General features: G+C 34.7%; 1 protein-coding gene across 1 annotated transcript in view; it reads left to right on the top strand.

Moving 5' to 3' along the window:
• Window positions 1–24605, top strand: part of LOC144442178 (dedicator of cytokinesis protein 9-like) — a 121462-nt gene that overhangs the window by 25785 nt on the left and 71072 nt on the right. The window contains exon 2 of the mRNA XM_078131450.1: window positions 7527–7643. Coding sequence (XP_077987576.1) covers window positions 7527–7643 — 117 coding nt within the window. The remainder of the gene's footprint in view (window positions 1–7526; window positions 7644–24605) is intronic.

Raw genomic sequence — 24605 nt, 5'->3', positions numbered from 1 at the left:
GTATCCAAATAATGATGTCATGTATTGTATGTTTCATGTATTTGATATGTTGAATTGTGTTAATCAGAAGATGACACATGAAAACAAACATGATTCAAATTACAGTTATAAATTATCTAGCTGTGGGTTATCTGTTTTTTTGTACCAATAACGAAAAAAGATCATCTTTGATTCCGTCACTCTGTGTTGAAATGGATCACTTCAATATTTCAAGTAGGATAATTTTTGACATACATTTAAAAGCTAAATAATAGAAATTAATACATTGGGTATTCATTTCAAAATGATGGGCTAGTCTTAAAGAGATGGTAATTATTGGGTATTTACGTATTTTTGTCTTTGAATGAAATACGAGTATTGTATAACTCATCTCGATAGTATACAACAGTGTTGATTCTAAACTAGCATGTTATTTTTGGAGAGTGATGGGGATGGTAGGGTGGGGGGATAATGGCTTTTAAACCATTCATTCATTCGTTCATTCATTCGTTCATTCATTTATTCATTCATTCATTCATTCATTCATCCATCCGTCCATCCGTCCATCCATCTGTCCGTCCGTCCGTCCATCCATCCATCCATCCATCCATCCATCCATCCATCCATCCACTCACCTACCCATTTCATCCATCCATCCATCCCATCCATCCATCCATCCATCCATCCATTCATTCCATCCATTCATTAATTCATTCACATAATACAGTATAGTATATTTCACTGGACATTAGACAATGTAGTCAGTGATATATTATCTAAAGTCAAGCTATAGAAATAATAGATAAAAATATAAGTTTGGCAGCCATTCTCTCATACGCTTGTATGTATAAAATCATATATTGTGCAGTTGAAATTTTAATTCACTTTGGGGAAAACTTTCAATAAGGGAGAATCCTGAATTAGTCCTGCAAATGGATTTCTATTGAATATTAACAGTTGACTTTCCCATCAGCTTAAAGTAGGCCATGACTAAAGTGGTGTGATTCAGTCAATCTACAATGTATGTAGTCAGTTTGTAGTATACCGGGGTAGTACACATAGGAATAACTTTGTAGTGAGGTCATAACTATCACTCTTGAGTATAACACCAGTCACCACAAGTCAACCTTAGTTTCACACTGGGTACTGTTTCAGCATGGCATATCTACTTCACTATAGTAGTATATAACCACTTGTGACTCAGCTATTCTAGTCAGAGACCTTTAAATTATAGAAGTCTTCTTGTCATTGATGTACGTAGAAAGTGTCACTTGTGTATACATCATGTATTAGTCTGGATGTCAACTTTGGTGTTGTTGTTTTTGTGAGTGAAGGTATAAATCGTAACGATACTGTATATAGGAACTGGACTAAAGACAAATGATGGCTTTATACAATACACTAGTCTAGTTTCCTATATGTGTTACGATTACTACAATTGTAGAGAGTGTCGGTAGGTATAAGATCTGGACTGACAATACACCAACATTGTAAATTTGGGAAGCCCACGCAATGAGCATTAGCTGAAAATGTGATCACAATTTACTGGCACATTACATGTTTTATTTCAAAAGAATAAACTGTAGGGTTCATCTTGTAGCATGCACCCTATGCAGCCTAGCCTTTCAGCTATAGAAGTCACAGTCAGTGCATTAACAGGCTGTCATATTGCACAGTAGGGGTGTTGGGCATTGGTTCTATATTTTTAGCTCCGCTGTCAGCGAAAGCTGAAAGCGTAGCTTTAGGTATAGGTGGGTATTGAGGTATAGAGAGTAGAGTGAATCATAGGTGTCCGTCAAACTTTTATATTTTTACTATCTACTCCGGAAGTGACAGTCGGAATTCTTCGATATTTGGTGTGCATGTTCCCTGGGGGGAGGCTATTCAGATTTGTTCATGCCAAGTTGATCTGTGCCATTTTCAATTTTTTATGATTTTTTTTCATAAAATGTCATTTTCATCAACTCCTTGAAAACCTCTTATTAGATTGCTTTGATATCTGGCGTGTTGATGCGCAGGGGGTAGCTTACTCAGATTTGTTAATTTCAAGTCAGCACATCCTCATTTTTATTTTTTATGATTTTTTTTTTGTAATTTGAAAAAAAAATGAATATGTTAATGAGCATAATGACCGACGCCATATTGGAAATCAGTCGACGAGACTTTAAGTAAACTGCCACTTTTCAAAAGACACTATTGACGTCAAACAAGCAATGTAATATGTGCTATAGTCATAATTCTACGCATTGGGCGCCCAAATGACAAGCGTTTGTTCGAAACAGGGTTGTAAACTTCAAATCAGTCCGCAACATCCTCATTTGCATACTCTATCCTGATTCGACCAGAAGCTGAAGGTGACCTCATTTGACCGAGCGATTTTCCACAGCAAGTATCTTGAGTATCAACACAGGACGTTCTTGGTACTCACTAAAATCACACTTCAGACCCACTATAAAAGTGTGATGTTTTCAGATAACATGTAACTTGTGGTTAATTCTATATTGTCGTGCAATTTGGAATGACAGTGAACCAGAATTCAGACAACTTGCGTAAGGAAGGGCATGCCAGACATGCGGTTGAAGTTTATATGGCCGACAGTTCACATGTAAAGTTAAACGACATGAACGTGTCTTGCCTTTCCAAAATGCAAATATTTGGCAAGTAAAAATAATTAAAATAATTACAACTTTAATTTGGCTTCAGACTTTGCATTATGTTTTGCGTATCTTTCCCCGTTTTACATGTAAATCCGAAAAGGTTCTCTCTCATCATGTCATCAGTGTCAGTGATCATACCGCGCGGGGCTGCTTTGAGTACGAGCGAAGTGAGGCATGTTGAGGTATTTTGTTGAGAATTATAAATATTGCGAAATGTCAAGTACAAGGTTTAAATACAATGGAATGATGAAAAAAATGGCAGAGTCTGCTGACAGGCGCCGGTCACAAGAAACACTGTGAATTAAAATATCAGACGATGTATGTATTAATCGCCGACAATCCACCCGTATGCACGAGGGACTAACCCGGAAGCAAGTCGTTGTCAGCCATACGTTACAGTGGTAACATCGTCCGAGAAATCGCTGCGTTCAGAGTGTCATTATTCACAGAATTGTTGTTTTCGAGTGAAAACCCGTCTTGAATTGTATAACTCTAACAAATGAAGACATGTCAAGTTATATTTTGAAAGTTGTATCGCTAGTTTGAGACGATTTTCTCACGTACTATAGTACTATCGAGGCTTACTTGGAAGTAGTAGGACCTTACTCCAGTTCATCGGGAAGTTTAGCCAGTCCGATAATTCTTTCTGGTTTAGTTTACAACACTTTTGATCAATCACGCAGATTTTGTTGTTGTGATGAAAAGAAATTAAAAAAAAGATCATTTCAACCATTTCGTTGTGTTTTCTTTGTGAAAGGTAACCGAACATGAACGAGTGTTACCACTGTAACGTATGGCTGAGAATGACTCTCTTCCGGGTACTTGAGATTGTCGCCGTACGGAAACTAAGATGGCGATTAATACATTTCTTCCCTATATATATCTACCACAACTAGTACAAGTTGAATGTTGTTGACTTTGTAAATTTGTTAGAAAATTGAAATTCAAATTGCCTCAAAATTATTTTAGATCCCTAGTTTATTTCATTCATCATTAAAATTTTCCAGGGTTACAGCTGTAAGACACTGGAATTATTTATAGCCAACCTCAAAATCCTCTTTTTTTCTTTTTCTTGTGTGCATTTCCCAGTCATTTTTTTCTGAGATTTTGTGCAATTTTTCATAACAGTAGATTTTTGTTATAAAATGGTGACTATGGTATAAAAGTACAATACATTACCAACTTCTGTGTAAAATGTGTTTTATAGTGAGACATCATATGAAACCACTAACCACTTTATTGCATCGCTAAAACAAAACTGCATAGTGAAGACCTGAACCACTTCTACATGTCACCAAAATAAAAAATTAAATAAAAAAAAAAAACAGCGGAGCTATTCTGACCGATAGGTCGCTTGTTGATATTGTGGTAGTGCCATATCTTAATTACAAGGATAACCATGAACTGACAAGGACAACATTGGTATTTAGATTACAACACAACACAGTACTGACTTTCATGTGAAATTATCTTATCAGTCACTGTCAATCTTATCAAGTCTAAAGTATAGCTGTGACATTGACCACCATATGGTCCACCACATGTATGGTTTATATCAAAATAGTTCGTTGAGGACAGTCCTTGCACTTGTCACCATTCCTGCTGACTTGGAAGTTTTGTCAACAATGGATTTCAAGAGATATAAATATACTGCACACATGTACCAGTACTAGGTGTCTGTGGCAATACTGTTGAATACAAGTCAACATGGAATGTGAGTTTGCCAATCACATGGATTCTTTACATGTAATGGTTTGAAACCCACCCTGACTCTACACAGTTCTTGTCCTAAAGCACAAACAGAAGATTCATTTGCTTTGTCTGTGCCTAAAAATACAATGAAATTTTGTCAACACGAGAGTTTAAGATATTTGAACATAATGTATATATGTATAACTACAGTAGTACTAGAGGGCACTACACTGTGTTCAAACACTGAATTTGTGATATCTCATGGATTCTTTTCCGTGTAGTACTAATCTGCCCCAACTTCCAGACATTTCAGTACCCTGAAGTTGCAGTGTAGAGCAATACAACTTGGATTCTAGTCAAGCTTTACCTAAATTTAATATATTATAATCGCCAGTGATTAAAATAAATTTGAATTAATAGTAAGTATTAAATTATTATATGTGTGTGGATTATGGGAAATGTTTTGATTGGTTTCTTCTGATTTGAATTATGTGAGAAAATGAAACTTTAAGGTATACAGAATGAAATGTACTAGATAGACAGGTAATCTAGAGGCTATCCGTGGCTTTGAAACTTTCTCCATGGATAGCCATGGCTCTGAATCCTTCTCCATGGCTATCCTAGAAATGTCTGTTGTTCAGCTCTGATTGGTACATATGGCTGATAAATTATCACATGGGATGAATGTCAGATCTTACAGACTATTAAAGTTTGTTAGCTAGAGATTATTAGCTAGAGACTTGGCTCGAAAATATCAAATTGCCAGAGCTGTCTTTCTTAAGCCAGTATGTCAAGTCAGATAGCCAAGTCGCTGGGCTACAGTCATTGTAAATTGTAAGTCAGATGATTAATTTGAAGTGTGATGACGTACTTGGCATGTAGTTATGAACTACAACGGTTGCTGTTCTGGTAACACCAGTTGTAAAGAACAAAATAATCCTCATAAGCTCTAAATATCATTAATTAAAATAAACCCCATTTCATGACTTCTAAATTGCCCCATAGAGGTATGTTATTGTTAATATTACCATAGTTTGTATCTGTACCTTGTTTCTGAATATCTTCCATGTAATCTAAGAATATGCTACATTTCAAGATGAAACTTACATATAGAACAGTAGCTTGTATGAACATGACAATTGCAACCTATAAGTCTGCATAGTGTTGCACATTTCAAAACTTGTATAAATTGCTCCATTGTGCATACATGCTTTCATTTCTGTGTGACCATCATGGTATGGAGATTTTTTCCATTCCAATTTCCCCAGATGCTTGACTAGCAGAAAGTCTAAGTGTTGTGTAATGAACTATGGTCCCAGGTTAGTACAGGAATAAAAACTTGTTAAGATAAAAGGTCCTCAGATGAAAAGAAATGATGTTTTGGGAATAACTGTTGAAAGAGTTGTCACATTACTGAAAGTATTGTGTAATTGGCTGGGTATCAGCGACAACAGTACTTTTATAGTGGTATACCTTAGCCATACTTGTGAATTTACAGTGAAGAAATGATTTATATACTATACATACCTTACAATGTAACATGGAATGTTAAAATGTCAAACCCATAAAATGTTTATAATACAAAAAATTTAAATGGAAAAAACATGTAAAGTCTGCAGTTGTATGCATAACTTTAAAGACTTTATGGTCCTGTGAGGAGAAAGTCCATGGACAGAAAATATTGAGTCATGATGGGAGAATGGTTAGAGTGGCTGGCTTGGAATCTGCAGGTGGCAGGTTGTGGAGTCATGATGGGCGAATGGTTAGAGTGGCTGGCTTGGAATCTGCAGGTTGCAGGTTCGAGCCCCATCACTGCCATTTGTTTCTGAGTGGCTAAAGTCCTTGGGCAAGATTTGAACCACGACTGTTCCTCAGTCAACCCAGCTATATAATTGGGAACCTGGTAGGATAGAGGTTGCAATGTACATGAATGCTTTAATCCCATGTGCTTATAAAGGCTGCAATAGATTGTATGCTACCCAGGGAGTTGAGAAGTATAAAGGGCTGTTGTGCCGATAGGAAGCCAGGGGTAATAATTGTAAAGTGCTTTGAGCACAGAGTGGGAAAACGTTATATATTGATGTAAATGAGAAAAAAAATGGTACCAATCATCCATATAACACAATGTCATTGGACTATTACTATATTGTATAACATAACATGACATTTCATATATTGTTTCTGCTATAGCCATAATCCAAATGGCCATCAAATCAATTCTAGACTGTGTATACACCAGAGAGGAATTGTGAACACCACAATCCATGGGAAGAGTTGATTTGGTAACTTTATTTGGACTTTCGTTAATAGCTTGTCTACTTAGTGGATCTGTAACTCTGCATCATTCATTCTATGTTATCCATAGTGAAGAAGTATAGCGGAGTCGCAGATCAAGGGAGTAGACAGGTTATAAACAGGAGTAAAACTGTGTTAGCATTCAGAGTAAAAAAATTTTTTTCACTCAACACATATATGAGCCTGAAAGATCCAGGCAATGTTTCTGCTTTATAATGCACTCAACCCGGTAATCTCGGGTAGCAAGTGGGTAAATAAGTGGACCAACAACTAGATCTGGAGTGGAGTCATGATGGGTGAATGGTTAGCGTGACTGGCTTGGAATCTACAGGTTGCAGGTTCAAGCCCCGTCGCTGCCTACTGTTTGTTTCTGAGTGGTTAAAGTCCTTGGGCAAGATTTGAACCACGACTGTGCTTCAGTCAACCCAGCTGTATAATTGGGGACCTGGTAGGATGTAGGTTGCAATGTGAAGGCTTTAATCCTATGCGCTGAAATGGCTGCAATGGATTGTATGCTCCCCGGGGAGTTGAGGAAGACTAAAGGGCCGTTGTGCCGTTCTGATCCAAGCCAGGGGTAATAAATTGTAAAGCGCTTTTACGGTGTGGGAAAGCGCTATATAAGAACCCAACATTATTATTATTATCTTTCAGAATACACAGATATGTATAAGTTGGAAATTATCATTAGAAAACAATACCCATTTCCACTCTACATACTTGGATTATTGGCAACACACTACGTTACATTGTTGCAAATCTATATTGTCCTTAAATAATGGAAACAAAGTTTGAAACTTTGTTGCACTGTGTAGCTAAATGCAAATTAGACAAACTACCATTTTACTGTACATTTTTGAACATCTGTATTTCATGTACCTTTTCTTTTCTTGTCTTTTATTGTAGGCCAAACCCAAGCTAGTGGAACCCATTGACTATGAAAATGTTCTTGTACAGAATAAGAAACTTATGCATGATGACCGACAGAGGGATATGCTGTTTTTTCCTCATGATGACATATCGGTAAGTGATAGGATATATTTAACATCATTGAACTATTAACAGGTGTACTAGTGAAGTCCTACAACAGGCTGAAGTTAATAATCTTTACAGCTCGGATATGGGTTTTGCAGACCGAGGTTGTACGGTGGAAGGGCCCAAATTTAGGAGGGTCGATAAGCCATACTACCGAGCAAGGTCCACAAAACCCATATCCGGGTCATGAAGGTTTTATCATATACCTTGTGTAGTGGATCACATAATCACATACATTGACAATTAATTTTTTTTGCGAAAATGTAAAAACAGTGAAGAAATTAACAAAGCCATATCATTCAGCAAACGGATATCAATGAGTGCACCACTTGCCATATTTTGGGCAAAGTGTGCCGGGACATGATATGGAAAATTATTGCCCAGGTTCGATGTGTGCGCTCTCCATTGAATTGCATTGGAATTGATGCTGGGTATATGATAATAAATGTCATTGGCTTTTGTAAACAATGATATGCAAATGACTGAACCGTAAAAGTCAGTGTTCCAGAAAGGCTTAATTCATTGGTTGTGTCAAATAATAATATGCAAATTTCATCATCATACAAATTCATGGTCCAATCAAGGCAGAGCTCATTGACTGTAGTAAAATAGTAATATGCAAATTTAATCATCAAAGATGTTCATGTCTCATAAAGGCTCATCTTGTTGATTGCAATAACCTGCAATGTACAAATTTTATAGAGAAACAACAGTGTTTTTGCCAAGGTTTGGAACCTGGTAACAAAGGATGGAAATCTGGGCAAACCTTGCATAGATTTCCATTCCCTATACTACAGTTTTGGTTGGGAACCATACTAAAACACCTAGGGAACTTACTAACCACCCTAACAAAAACACTAAGTGACCATACATGTACAAATTTAGATTTAGTTGATTGAAATGTGATATTGATGACTGTAGTGTTCCATACTTCCCTGTGTTTATATGATGCAACCTCTGTTAATAACCTAAGATGACCAGATGTGTCAGTCGTTTCCTGTTCTCTTTGTTATCAATGACACCCAGAACCAAGTTACTTCATGCAATGGAACCCTGGGCAAATTTTGCCGTTACTTGTCCTCTGAATATGAATGGGAGTTTCAGAGACAATGAATAAATATTCAAATCTAAGATTGCTGTAATGATTTCTCAACCTGAACTAGTAGTTTCCTTTACTTTAGACTGTTTCTCTTTTTAAGTGTGGTGTCCACATACACTTAGCCCTTGGAGAGGTTTGGCAATCTGGTTTGACAATGTCATTCACCAGAACTGTAAAACCAGCTAGAGAGTTAAATCATTTGGGCTTTAATAATATTGGTTTGAATTTTGATGTTTACCTTTCCTTCATCTGATTGTGTACAGGATATACATGGATTTACCTAACCATTTGCAACTGTCTTTCTGTTACTTAGACTTTAGAATTATCTTTTGAGACTTCTTTGTGATATTAAACAGTAACTGTATCATATCATTAAACCAGCAGTTTCATTTTCATAAGGAAAAAATTTTAAATGAGAGAACATCCTGTTTCAATTTCACTAAAACATCCTGATTGGTCAATGTGTCAGATATACAGAATTTGGCGTCTTTAATTCAATGAAGGGAAATAGAAATTTGATTTGTAAAGACAGACTGAAATGAAAGGTGATACATGAAGACAGAAATGAAACGATGACACACAAAGGCAGACACTGGTACATCATTTGACCTTACCAAGTATTCACAGAAATTCAGATACATCCTGAGTATTAGGAATTCAGGAAATGCAGTGTCAAAGAACTGAATGGATTTGTTGTCTAAACTGTCATCGTTGCTAATGTACTATTGAAAGACTGGAGAGTTTAAAGGATATGAATTTGTATCAACTGATTGAGCAGTTATGAACTTAGTTGGATAGAAATAAGAAACCTAGTTGGATAGAAATGAGAAACCCAAAATGTTATGCTATTTATGTGAATCAATGCAATTTATTGCTTGAATTGTTATTTTTGTTATCATATGAAAGAAAAACAAAACTCTCAAAATATACGATTCCTGTGATATGTTGTCTTTGGTATATGTATATATATATATATATATATATATATATATATATATATATATATATATATATACCAAAGACAACATATCACAGGAATCATTATATATATATATATATATATATATATATATATATATATATATATATATATATATATATATATATATATATATATATATATATATATATATATATATATATATATATATATATATATATATGGAATGTGCTGTTTTTACATTGGAATCAGATGGCCAATAAGGAGTGGTTTTATGTCAGAATCTGACAACCACTGAGGTGTGTTGTTTTATGTCTATCTTGGAATAGATACCTGAAGTCGTCTGATTCAGACATAAAGCAATTAACACTCCTCTATGATGTCTGATTGTATTAAAACGGCACTGTCCATTGGCTGTCTTATTTCGGGTGTAAACGTCACCCCCCCCCCCCCCCCCTCCCATTGGCCTACCTTGTGTGTATTAATGCCTAATGTTGTTGTTGTGTATAAGGAATGTTAGATGATGGTAATTAAGTTTATACAGTGTATCTGTTGTCATCCTTAGTAAATGAAAAAATAGCCAGGCAACGTTTAATAGCTAGGTCATACTAAGGTCACAGAAATGTAATCACTTAGTAATACAAACATGTATCAGACTAATGGTAACTAAATAGAAATTACTTTATGTGTCAACTTGTACTACATCTACATGAATTATCTGAAAATCAAGAATAAGTACAATATTTTATTACATTTACAGTAATGTTGATGTCAAGAGTATATCACTTTCTGTAAAATTTGTCTGAATATACATTGTATAATATGACTGTGGTGTTTGTATATACTACTGTGGTTTTCAAGTATCAGTTCATTGCAGCAGAGATTTATTTGCAATAGCATACTGTAGAAATACACACATCAGAAAAGTTTGGTCGGCCATCTTGGGAAGCAGGTCAAAGGTCAATGAATGAAAAGTGTGCCATAAAACATCTGATTGAAAGTACATGTAGTAGAGTGACCCTGGTGACCAGTTGAATAAATTGTCACATTCCAGGAAGTAACTGATTATGCCTTGCAGCTAGTAAACCAGTTTATCCTGCTACCATGTATACATATAATTCACCTCCTTTGGCATTTGGTATTAAAATTCTGTTGACCATCTTGGAAACTATGTCAAAGATGAAGGGATGGAAACCAGTTTGTCCTGCTACATGTATACATATAATTCACCTCCTTTGGCATTTGGTATTAAAATTCTGTCGGCCATCTTGGAAACTATGTCAAAGATGAAGGGATGGAAAGTGCTCTATATAAGTTACATCAGATTAGGACATGTGGTAGAGTGAATAAATTGTCAGGTGAATAAATTGTCACATTCCAGGAAGTAACTGATTAAGATAGGTATGATTATTGCAAACCCTGCTTCATATGAAAATATTCATGCCTGGTTGTAATTTGTTTAACCCTTGGCTGTCATCATATACATTTTTGTAGAAACTTGAGGTGACTGCTGAATTGCAATATCTGGTAGCAGTGAATAAGCATATATTAACAAGAAAATAAACACTGATGTATATTTTTAAAGGATCAGCAAATATATTACAGAATAATTCCATGCTTGAAGATTTGGTAATTATAAATGTTCTGCATAGGAAAATATAAAATACAGACATTCGTGCCATGCTATCAGCCAGCACTCATTATAAGTTAAGAAGCCTGATAGGGGTGAACAACGCAATGTATCTTACAGTCTAGGAAACTGGCTGTGTCCACTGACTGCATGTGTGCATATCTCAAAAGTTTTGTGGATTGAATATTGTGTGGTGATCATTGATATTTAGTTACTGCACATTTTTTTTTACAAAAACACCCCTTCCCTTCCCACACACATATAAATACTGTACACAAAATTAAGGCTTTAGACATCCTACTGTCAACAGCATAGATGCTATTAACAGGTATCAGTCGATAGATATTCCGAAGAAAAATACCTTTCAATTTATTTTATTCACAAACTTTTACTGTAAATTTGTTGGTGGTTTATTCTGCAAGTAGGTAATCTATTTGTACAGCAAGGGTACTTAGATATAAAGTAACTAAGGATTATGCAAGGATATATTATTCAGAGAATGGATCAACAAATATGATAATGTGACAATTAGACGTGTTAGTAAAACCAGATTAGTATCAGTTCACTGTATACTTTAATCCTACTACCTTAATTCTACGTGTTCTGACTCCTGAAAGTAATATTAGGTCACTCAGTAACTTAGTATTCTCTTCAAGTGTTTTTTGACGCTGAGCAAATCCAAATACTCAGGGTGGATAGGTGTCTTGCTATCCTAACTTGTATTTGCTTGTTGTCAGGTCGCTTATGCTCAATTTCTCAGCTGTACAAGTTACGTGTATTACAGTGATATATGTATTTGCTGACTGTCGTCCAACTCCTGGTAGCATTCTTTCAAGGGATGCAACCTAGCAGTGTTTCGATGAAATGAGAGTCATTGTACAAGCTAGGGAAGGGACTGTAGAGTTGCACTTATTCTGTATACCACCACCACCACCACCGCACCACTCTATTAATTGACCAACAGATGTGTCCAATGGGTTGGTATTTCCCAATACAGTCTGTATGTCCAATGGGTTGGTATTTCCCAGTACAGTCTGTATGTCCAATTGGTTGGTACGTTCCAGTGGAATCTGTATGTCCAATGAGTTAGTACATCGCAATGCAGTCTGTATGTCCAGTGGGTTGTACTCCCCAGTGCAAATGGGTTGGTACGTTCCAGTGGAATCTGTATGTCCAATGAGTTAGTACATCGCAACGCAGTCTGTATGTCCAGTGGGTTGGTACTCCCCAGTGCAAATGGGTTGGTATGTACCAACGCAGTCTGTATGTCCAGTGGGTTGGTACTCCCCAGTGCAAATGGGTTGGTATGTACCAACGCAGTCTGTATGTCCAGTGGGCTGGTACACCCCAGTGCAAATGGGTTGGTACGTTCCAGTGCAATCTGTATGACTAATTGGTTGATATGTCTCAATGCAGTCTATTCACTGTTAATGTTATCACAGGCATTGAAATTTTCAATTACTTTAAAAAAGATTTGATATAAAAGTGATAATGACAGGAAGACTACACAAGTTCTGTTAGTCAATTGAGATGTACATTAGTAATTTGTACTCAACATGAAATGTAACTATACTTCAAGGATAGCATGTCACTAAGTAATTTGTTCTCAAATAAGCTTAGTGTATCACCCAAGCTGATGCCATACTTAGACAATGAATCTGATGACCTGCCTTCGCCTCCAGTAACTTGACCATCTATTAAGAGCTAAGTGATTGCAATCAGATCTAGAAAAACACTATCACAAAAGCTAATAGAAAATCAGAATCTATATTACAAGTTTCAGTTTTGATTTTCTTGATGTATCAGTATACCATAGCAACCTAAACAACCTGGAGCCAAACTATGACGGAATCAAACTGTACAAATGATGCCATCACAGTTTAGAAACTAACTGTAAATTATATCGAAATGAGATATTTTTTTAGCTGGAGGGCAATGTCCTCAGACTCTGTCAGAGTCTCATAGTCATACTCTCTGTAACATTGCATGACAGTTATAAATTATGACGTATATTTATGAGTGGATTAGAGTAGCAAGGACATACGTATCATTAGTATTTTTAATAATGTTTGAATGAAATGCATACTGATTCTGGCGTCAAAGTGATCACGTTATTATAAAGTCAAACTCATGTCTACTGATCGTGGCGTCAAACTGATCACAGGGTAATAAAGTCAAATTCATCACGTTCATCATCATAGACATTTTACTAACTCAGTGCACAGAACTGGTGGCATTATAATCTCATTCTTAAAATAGATACTTACAGGAGAAATAAAGTTGCCTTGATGTTTCACTCATAGGACATGATGTTTGTGTAGACAAGGGTAGACACAATTCAACTGTAGAATAACAGTAGTCTAGTTCCTATACCATATCATTACAATTTACACCTCCACTTACAGTATAGTCAAAGTCGTTACTCTACAAGTCCTGAGATGCATGAAACTGTGACAAGACATGGTTTAGTAGTTAGAGACCTTGTTGGCATCCAGACTAAACCAACAGTAACAGAGACACAAATCACAGCAGAATCCTTTACCCAATAACATTGAACAGTGATACTTGCTTTTCTTTTATAGTTCAGAAGAAGTAGGCTTCTGCTGACAAAATACCATGGATTTGATGATTTTAAATGACTTCAGGTGTTTAATTTCCAACTGATAATCAACATTATAGCTTGTTTACTTCTGCATCCCCACACTGTGCACAACACCTCTATAATTGTTTCATTTGCATTTGAAGTTGTCTGTCTCAACAATAAAATGATAACTACTATGTTATAATAATATTAAGATGATATTGGAGACTGAGGTAGTTATTACCCCAGTGTGTGGCCAGTGTTAAAAGTCATACCACACATCAGCTGGTACGTCTTTTACAACCCATGACACCAAAGTATAGTGTTTTCTGAATATACTACAATCATTTATAGCATCCATATCAAATGTAAACGTATACTGTTTTCATTTGCTAATTGACCACATTAGAAAGGCCACATGCTAGGCTTGTAAGTAAACCAATTGGAACAGTATACTTTTACACTTGGTATGAATGCTATAAATGAGTGTAGCACATAGAGAAAGTGTTTTACTTCAGTGTTACTCATTGTAGTTTATATTACCATACTTTTAATAGCCAGTCTTATAACATAAGGAATTACTGTACTACCCTTGAACTTTGATGACTTATGACACACAGGAGAACAATTTGTCTGCCAAAATGAATGAAATATTGAGAAGCATCCATTATCAGAACGGGACAGTACATGTTTTGTATGTAATTAGATGATGTAGTTTATAATGAAAATACATGTTCTAAGTTCGTTGAAAAGAACATGTGAGAGAGAGAGAGAGAGAGAGAGAGAGAGAGAGAGAGAGAGAGAGAGAGAGAGAGAGAGAGAGAGAGAGAGAGAGAGAGAGAGAGAGAGAGAGAGAGAGAGAGAGAGAGAGAGAGAGAGAGAGAGAGAGAGAGAGAGAGAGAGAGAGAGAGAGAGAGAGAGAGAGAGAGAGAGAGAGAGAGAGAGAGAGAGAGAGAGAGAGAGAGAGAGAGAGAGAGAGAGAGAGAGAGAGAGAGCTTTGATGGCACTAGTGTTCGATGTAAGGACTTTAGCTAGAATATTAATCATGAAACTGACAGGAACTGGAAAATTATAAATGAATTTAATAGAAAAATTGAATTATGATAAATGGTCATTTTGAAAGTCAGGAAGTATTAAAGTTAAAGAACAGTGATAGAATATTAACACTTTATATGAACTTAAAATATTATAAAGTAAAGTTTCTGGATGTTTTTCAGGTAAATAAAAAATTAGTGTAGGATATATAGATAGTTAAAGTGATGAAAATTTGAAAGAAAAAAAGATGTTTTCTTAAGTTATAAAGGAATGTATTTGTAAAACAAGGACTTGATAAAATAGGAGACAGATGCAGCTATGAAATTATTTTGACTACTCCATAGTGAAATGAAACCATGCATTGAAATTCAATCATTATAAAAGACAAGTCTGTCCATTTGAAGTCCAGAAAGAAGACAGACAAGGCAGCTGGACAACAGTCATATCATGTCATTGTGATACATATATATAGAACAATGTACAGGAAGGGATGAGATTGAAAGTCATCTGTTTCGTTGACAACTTGCCAACTTCCTTATAGATCCTGTCTTTCTTTGTTATATATAATGTTAAATATGATTAATTTTGAAAGTATAAAGAATATTAATTAGAGCATATATGTAAGTGAATATTGTACTGATATTCATATTAATGGAGAAAATTTATCATTTCCATATAATATATTTTTAATAGCCTGGACACAGACTGAAGATCATTGCAGTTGGTTCTATCCATGTACATGCACGTCCATTTGTGCCCAATCCTCTTTCTACCAAGGAGTATTTGTTTGTAAACAGAAAATTACTTATCTATTGCTGTGACATACACAAGTCATCTTCACATAACCTTGATCCCAGATTCACCCAAGAATTGCAAGACTTCCCATGTATCATTGAACAAGATGACAGGGTATGACATTTCTGGTAATATCGATATCTCACCTTGAACTTGACAATCAAAATTTCTATAAAGCCATTAATGTGAAAGGTACACTATGATGGAGCGCCCTCACAAATCAGTCAACCATGTGATTTAGTAGACACCCCAAAATATCTATCAATATCTCACCTTGAACTTGACAATCAGAATTTCTAAAAATCCATGTGATTTAGTAGACACCCCAAAATATCTATCAATAACTCACCATGAACTTGACAATCAGAATTCCTACAAATCCATGTGATTTAGTAGACACCCAGAAATAACTATTAATATCTCACCTTGAACTTGACAGTCAGAATTTCTAAAAATCCATGTGATTTAGTAGACACCCAGAAATATCTATCAATAACTCACCATGAACTTGACAATCAGAATTTCTACAAATCCATGTGATTTAGTAGACACCCAGAAATATCTATCAATAACTCACCTTGAACTTGGCAATCAGAATTTCTACAATCCATGTGATTTAGTAGATACCCAGACTTAACGTTATGAAGAGAACACCAGTCTTCCATAATGACTTGTTATTGTAAATACTTGTAAATACATTTACAACTCTTCCATAGTATGTAAATCAAAACATGACTATCTGTGTGGTAACATGTGAAAATGACAGCCGAAAGTTTAAAGTTCCTGAATCATGATCTCTATGCATTTCTTTTTGTTTATTTATTTATTTATTTTTTATTGATATATTTATAATTATTCATCTGTTTATGTCTTTATTTCTTTACTTATCCATTCAACATGGGTATAAGACTAAGCAGACCACACTGTTAATGAAAACCTTGTCTAGACATGAACGCAACTGTCCAAATATGTATGTATACATGTAGTCTTTACAGTGAATTAATACAAGAAATACTAGTTATACATGTCACATGCCTACAATCATACAATATTAATGTGTATGACGTTAAGCTTATGCATACATTTACAAAAAAACCACCACCAAGAGCCATATACTAAATGTCACTGAGTGAAGACGAGTTATTTGTATCCAGAATTACTCTCAAGTAATGATAAGCATGTATTTATCAAGAAGTATTCTTCTTCAGATCATGAATGTCTTCAGGGTCATGAATGTCTTAAGGGTTGATGAAAATGAGAGTCATATAATATCACTGTAAAAGGTATATTTTAGGCCAAAATTCTTCACTTGTGCAGTGAAAAAGTTATATTTGATAGTTTGGTTTTACATGCCCTTGAGTCGAGATTGGTGATAAAAAGTTAAACATGTCATATATGTTACTCAGGATGTTACTACTGTAAAAATGTTTCGAACCAAAATTCTGCCCATATATTTCTTTAAAAAATTGCAATAAATATTGAACAAAAAATTCTACCCACGCAATGATGAATATCTATTTGACATGAGGTTGTACATGTCTTCTGGATTTTTTGGTAAAAAGTTCCATGTACTCATACTGTCACTGAAACTGAAAGACATATTTTAAACCAAAATTCTACTCATGCAGTGATAAATATATATTTAATATTTTGGTTGTACATTCCTTCAGGGTTGATAATAAAAAGTGGTTTAAAATCATCCCATCTTATAGAAAGATATACATGTACACCAAGCCTCATGTAGTGATAAATATGTATTTTAATATTTTGGTCATCCGTGTCCTCAGGGTTGATCATGAAAAGTACAATTTTCTTTGAAATATAAAGAGTGTAGTGGCATGTACATTATATTTATGTTGTATTTCCTGAACAGCTGCCTACTCTTTGGTGTTGTCAAAGACACAAGGAAAAATCTGCTAAAATCCTGTCCTTGAAATGATACTGTCATATTTCATTTTTTATTGTCATGTTTGATACATGTTGTCATAAAGTTTATGGTTATATCTTGTGATTTATGGAAATTTATAATTATCGTGGTCGAATAAAGTACATGTGCGCAATAATACTCCTGGTAGTCATTTTATACGTTTACTACAAGGCAACTGTCACGAAAATGGTGCATAATTTTTACAAGTATTGACTTACAAATGCCAAAATTATGCAAATGAGTTTAGTTCATATGTAAATGACCTTACTATTAGAAGTAATACATGTGACTTTGAAAATAGTGATATGCAGATGAGCTACAGTTCATATGCAAATGATCTCATAAGTATCAAGTGATTTAGAAAACGGTATGCAAATGAGTAACAATATTATGTAAATGATCTCATTATTTAAACAATAATGTACGCCCTCCCAGCCCATAATGGACGAAAGCAAACTTTGAACGACATAATGGGCGAGGCGACAGCCGAGCCCATTATGGAGTGCAAAGTTTGGTTGAGTCCATTATGGACTGGGAGGGCATACATTATTGTTATTATTTTATAGTTTTGCCGATTCCAGTGAATTTGTAGACCTAGAAACGCAAAACAACGTATAATATACACAGCGCTGAACATCGTCTGCCATGTTCGGCCCGGAAGCTGAATACTAATCATAGCGACACACGTACGTACACGTACACACACATATGCACTTCAATGAACTGCTGTGAAGACAAACTTGTTTCATGAATGCGTTGTATTTTTAAACAGTGGAAATGACAATCATAAGTAACAACATACATTTCGAAAAAATACCTAGTCGTATGAAGAAACAGAACAAATAAGCTTGTATTGTTATGCTCGTTCCGGGGCCGCGATGCCCAATAATGGAGTACATTATCAGTAATAATGTACAGCGATGACGTCACAAGATTCACTGGAATTGGTAATGCTATAATATAATATACAATTGACATAAACAAGCAAAAATTATTGATAATCCAGCTGTAAAAAGTTTTTAAATTACCAATGTTTCGAGGAAAGACTTTTCGTAAAGCTGATGTAAAATGACTGCATAATATAAAAACAAAGACATTGGAGAAAGAGCTTTTTTCCAACATCTATGGTAGTAAAAACCCCACAATTACATGGGTATACAATGTATTTGTTAATAATGCTATCCTGATAGACTGAGTCACCATAAAAATGATGACATCCTCATTGAACTAAATATATACCTAATAAATCTGGAGCCAAGTCTGAACTAACCGTCATTAATCTTTTAAACCTAGGAAATGAAGGTAATCAAATGTACATACATATCATTAGTAAATGTCAAAGGTGTCAACTCAGTTCTCAAATGGTGAACATGTAGAAATTCTGTTCAAAATTCAAGAGGTCATTTGATGTTCACATTTGATGTTTTCACATTTCAAGAAGCAAAAATACTACACTACGACCTAACAAAAAAAAAATTGTGTAGTTCTCATTATGCTCAATTTTAGAATAGGTGGGGTAGGTAGATTTTTTATTTTATTTTATTTTTTATTTTATTTTTCATAATGTGAGTGTCTAGTTCAGGTAGTTATGTTTTCCATTGTTTTCCATATGGTCTCTGTGTTATTGGTTTCTTCTCATCAGATGTATAGCCTTTATAGATTGAAAGAACAGTTTTATATTGTCTTTTTAAGTTGATGTCAAAATATTTCTGGCGAGACTTCACAATTTTTATGATTTCTTTTTTTTTCTCTCTCTCTCAAATATATATAAGAAAGTTTATGGTCAGTGTGAAAAACCCAGTGGGGGTCGGTTAACCGTAACCAAACAATTTTTTTTATTAGGCCTAAGCAACAACTATTAATTGATCCCTTCTATCAAAACAATTGATTCTGAAAGTGCTTTCAATTTGTACGTAAGTATGTTAACTGTCATTCTTTTACAGATAACTACTACTTTCATCTCCCTATACAATGTATGATTGTAAGCATTTGAGATACTTTAGAAGGGTTCTTACGATGCCATCTTTCTAATCATCTGTATGGTGCAGTAGTATGAATGAGGAAAATTATAAAGTTATTGCAAGAGATGTTGTCACTATTGTTGTTGAAAGATTTTAAATTATTGTTAAATGAATAAAAGATTGATTTTAGTAGGTGCATAATTATATATCATTATATTAATACTAAATAGATTTATAGATTTATTTGATTATATAAAATTCATGTTTTTCCTAATTTTTATTATTTTTGTGTGCAAACAACCCCACCCCCACTCCCACCCCAGTAAAAAAGAGAATTTTAATATGTTCATATATTTATTATGATATTAATGATAAAATGGAAAACAGACTTGGATGCGAAGCAAGTCAGACATTCATTCACACCATCTTTGTACTCATTTACTGCAGTTTATTTTAGACTAAAAGAAATCGGAACGTGTGAAAATGGTAAAATGTTTACTGATGTGTGACAGATAAGTTGAGACAGATGAAATAGGGGGATATTATCGGAAATTGAATAGAAAGTCTTGTGGGACAATTGTAAATCATGGTCCATAGCGAATCATGCTGAAAGCCTAAACACAGATCACAATGAACAAATTCTTATCGCATTCAAATGACGTAAGTAACTCAGAGTTAAGTAATATGGGATTGGCAGTGTTTATGTTACTTGCTCATTTTTCTTGCTTCGTTAATGTAAAGATTAATCCATGGCAGATGACAGTACATTCCAAAAGGGGAGAAAGAAACATACAAATCATGTACTGACTAAGTGTTTCTATATCACCACAAAGACCTTTGATAAATCTTGTATGATCAGGTATGTGTGTTCATAGAGTGAATGTAGGTGAGGGAAATAGAACTATTACTAGAAGTGAGTTGAGTTACTAGCTGAGAAATTCATTAGCAAAGTTCACGTAAGGACACATTGAGTATATTTTTACACCAGAGAGGAATGATTTGCATGTGCTGTTATTGCAAAATTAATACAGTCAGCTCTTATCATTATGGGTGAGAAAAATAAAATGTGGTCTCTCTCTCATAACTGTACAATGTTCTCACTTGAATATGAATAAGGGCCCCACTCAAGTAATTTCCTATGACCTGTATCAAGGTGAGAGACATGGCACTGATTTGTCTGTGCTATTATTAGCCCACAACACTCTCTGTGAGTTTATCTTCATCCAGATACAGTGTGTTCTGACTCCTGAAGATGGAGTACTAAATTTTATAGAAATTATAATTTGGTGATAAATTGGTAAAGTTTTAGTATTGGTAGTTTAAAAATATTTTTCATGTTGTCAATAAGGTTCCACTAGTGAGGAGTGTGCTTGCTGTTCACTTTTATATTTAAAAAAAAATTATATTTATGTATAAGTTTGTTCATAGCTGTGCATAAAATTCATACAATAAGCCTTCCCAAAATTTGCTCTGGTGGCGCTCTACTTCATGTCTGTGTGTACTTTGGGGGTATGCATGGTATAGGTTACTTGGTTATCATAGAGCACTGCTGCTTTCCTCAATGTCTGAACAATACGAAAAACATCCCTGATTTACACTTCTACAGAATACCAAAGGAACTATACTATGAGGTGATGATACCCCCAATTTGAGCAAGGGCGCTATATTCTCAATTTCCTTTTTTGCAATCTGGAATGGCGTATTCATAAAATGTTTCCTATATTCTTTAAATACTTTATGTCAGATAACCTGTTAAAGTTAAAATCAACCTTGTCAACATTTTAATTTGGCAATTCCATAATTGACAAGAGGACATATTTTGACATTGAAAGCTCGGCCCATGACATCAAGTCAAAAGTTCACAACATGTACAAGAAACACAATAAAAGACCAAATGACTACATTCAAGTACCTTTCTTTTAACTCAGACAGACTGCTAATCAATTCTACCTCATTGTTATTGTGTCAGTACAGAATAAAATGCACCTGCTACTGTGAAATAATTGATTCATTTCTTATCATTAATACTAGATTTTGTAAATGTCTTATCGTTGTTAGAGTAAATGGAGTCACGCAATCAATTTCGATTCTTTGTGATAACCAGATGGCAACACCATACATATCTATATGCTATAGATGTACAATGCATATCAAGATATATACATACATGTATATATGTATATAGTTGTCCGGACTTGTTTATATTTCTATATCGCACTGTGTATAAAATAGATGACAATACCTGGGCATTTAACTAACTATGAGTTACCACTCCCTGTGATAACCAAATGACATCATACATGTGTTTATGTACAATATGCATATTCTAGATCCATACATATATACTTGTCAGGACTAGATGACATTTCCATACTGGGTATAAGGGATGACAATGCCTCGACACTCAACTAGCTATAAGTTACCATTCCCTGTTATAACCAGATAACAACACCATAAATGTACAGTATGCACATTCTAGGTCCATGCATATATTGTGGCCTAGTTTTCTCATGTTATATCTATACTGTATGTGAAATAGACAACAATTGAACACCTCGGCACTCAACTAACAATAAATTTCAATTGTCCATGATAACCAAATGACAACACCATACAAGTATCTATGTTACTATTTTAATCTGAATGTACATATTTCAAGATATAATTGTCAAGACTAGTTTTCTTGTACAATATATTTCTATACAATGTGTAACGTAGTTGACAATTGAACACCTCAGTACTGGGCATATTTCAGAGTCTATAACTAGTATATATATCGTTGTCAAGGCTTGTTTTCTTGTACAACAATATATTTCTATGCAATGTGTAAAGTAGTTGAGAATTGAACACCTTAATACTGGGCATATTTCAGAGTCTATATATATATCGTCAAGGCTTGTTTTCTTGTACAATATATTTCTATGCAATGTGTAAAGTAGTTGAGAATAGAACACCTCAGTACTAGGCATATTTCAAAGTCTATCAGTCATTGTCAAGACTAGTTTTCTTGTACAATATATTTCTATACAGTGTAGAGTAGATGAGAATTGAACACCTCTGTCAGTACTAGGCATATTTCAAAGTCTATAACTCATTGTCAAGACTAATGTTCTTGTACAATATATTTCTATGCAATGTGTAAAGTAGTTGACAATTGAACACCTTAATACTGGGCAAATTTTGAAGTCTGTAAGTACAATGTAGTATATATATCATTGTCAAGACTAGTTTTCTTGTACAATATATTTCTATACAGTGTAGAGTAGATGAGAATTGAACACCTCAGTACTAGGCATATTTCTCTATAAGTCTATAAGTCATTGTCAAGACTAGTTTTCTTGTACAATATATTTCTATACAGTGTAAAGTAGATAACAACACCCTGGCACTCAACTAACAATATATTTCATTTATTTTATATGAACAATAAGAACACCACAGCATACTACAAGTTTACTAGACTCTCTCACAGTCTCGAGAACATCGTTAGCAGAAAGCAGCTGTTTTGTATGTAACGATATCTATTGCTCGGGAATGTTGCAATAGCATGGTGGGGTGCAGTAACATGTCACCAAATGGTTAGTCCTATGTAGTCAGTGAGGGCACACAGAACAAGGATATATTAGAAGTATGTGGTAGATATCGGTACATACAGAAGAGTTGCTTTCTGCTAGCGACGTTTTCGAGGCCGTGAGAGAGTCCACAAAGTTACATAATATTGATGAGTAGTATTTGTACTTTAATTATGATAGAATTGAAATATTAATATCAAAAATGGAAACGTGTACTTGTTCCAGTAAATTTGAGAATAGTTTTAAACTCTTGCAGATATAATACATATACCTTGTTTTGCTACAAATCTTAGTGATTTTGAGCAACAAGAGACATGCATATACAGTACCTGTAACAATAGTATGTAAGGTACGGCATGACAGGGCGCCCTCACACATCGGTCAACCACCCCTCCACCTCCGAGAGGAAGGCGAAACAACACAGTGTATCTTACAATCTACTGTCACAATAAATTATGTATTTTTAGCCATGTTAAACGTGCATTGCCACACTTGCACCTTTCATTATAAATCTTGTAATAGTTCGAACCGTAATAGATGTACACACTTGTACATTTCACCATAAATCTTGTGATATTTTTAATCATAAAAGATATATACTGCCATTCTAATACCTTTTATATTTAATCGTAGAATATATTGAGAGTTATGACAATATTAATGAGTTTATAGTGTGACTTATTCATAAGTGTATAATGAGTTGCTGTATTGTCTTTAGATTATGAGTATAAATTATGTCAATAAATCTGAATCAGAACTATTATAAGTAGTTACTTTATCATGTACATGTCTGTATATAGTCATCATAGCTATTTATGGTAGACTGTCCCTGTGTCATACTAAAACTTGTCTCAACCCATCAAATGATATAATTGTACTGATATGTGTATACCAGTGAATCATGTACACTCCATTGATTTATATATTGTAAACCTTGGAAATTTTCGCTAAAGACTTATGTTCGGTAATTTCGCTGGAAAACGAAGGCACCCAGTGCAGTAGTGACTAACTTGCCTTCTTGTACATGAACACCATGTACCAGTCTGGCAATTAGTAAATAATAGTCTTTGAGAACTAGCTGAAGACTGTAAAATCGCAAAATTTTGTAGTAGTGCAAAAATATTTGGGTTTATATATATAGTACAAAGTTGTAGGAATGCTGGGTTGTTGGACATCAGTATAAACAGTGCAACTTTAAGTTTAAGGACAGCATTCAGGGGTGAACAAATCCACTGGTCCTGGGTCCGGGAATAACAAATTTTTTTGGCGAACCACACTAATTTTACCTTGTCTGGTTCGTCGGACCAGTACCTTACTGTTAATAACTATGTTAAAAAGTTGTCTGAATATACAGATTCATAATTAAGATTTAATGTTTCACATTCGCGGGACCTGGGACCACTAATTCTT

Source organism: Glandiceps talaboti, chromosome 11, assembly GCF_964340395.1.
Source record: "Glandiceps talaboti chromosome 11, keGlaTala1.1, whole genome shotgun sequence".
NCBI lineage: Eukaryota > Metazoa > Hemichordata > Enteropneusta > Spengelidae > Glandiceps > Glandiceps talaboti.
Note: the sequence above shows the minus strand (reverse complement) of the source record. Positions and strands in the feature narration are given on the sequence as shown.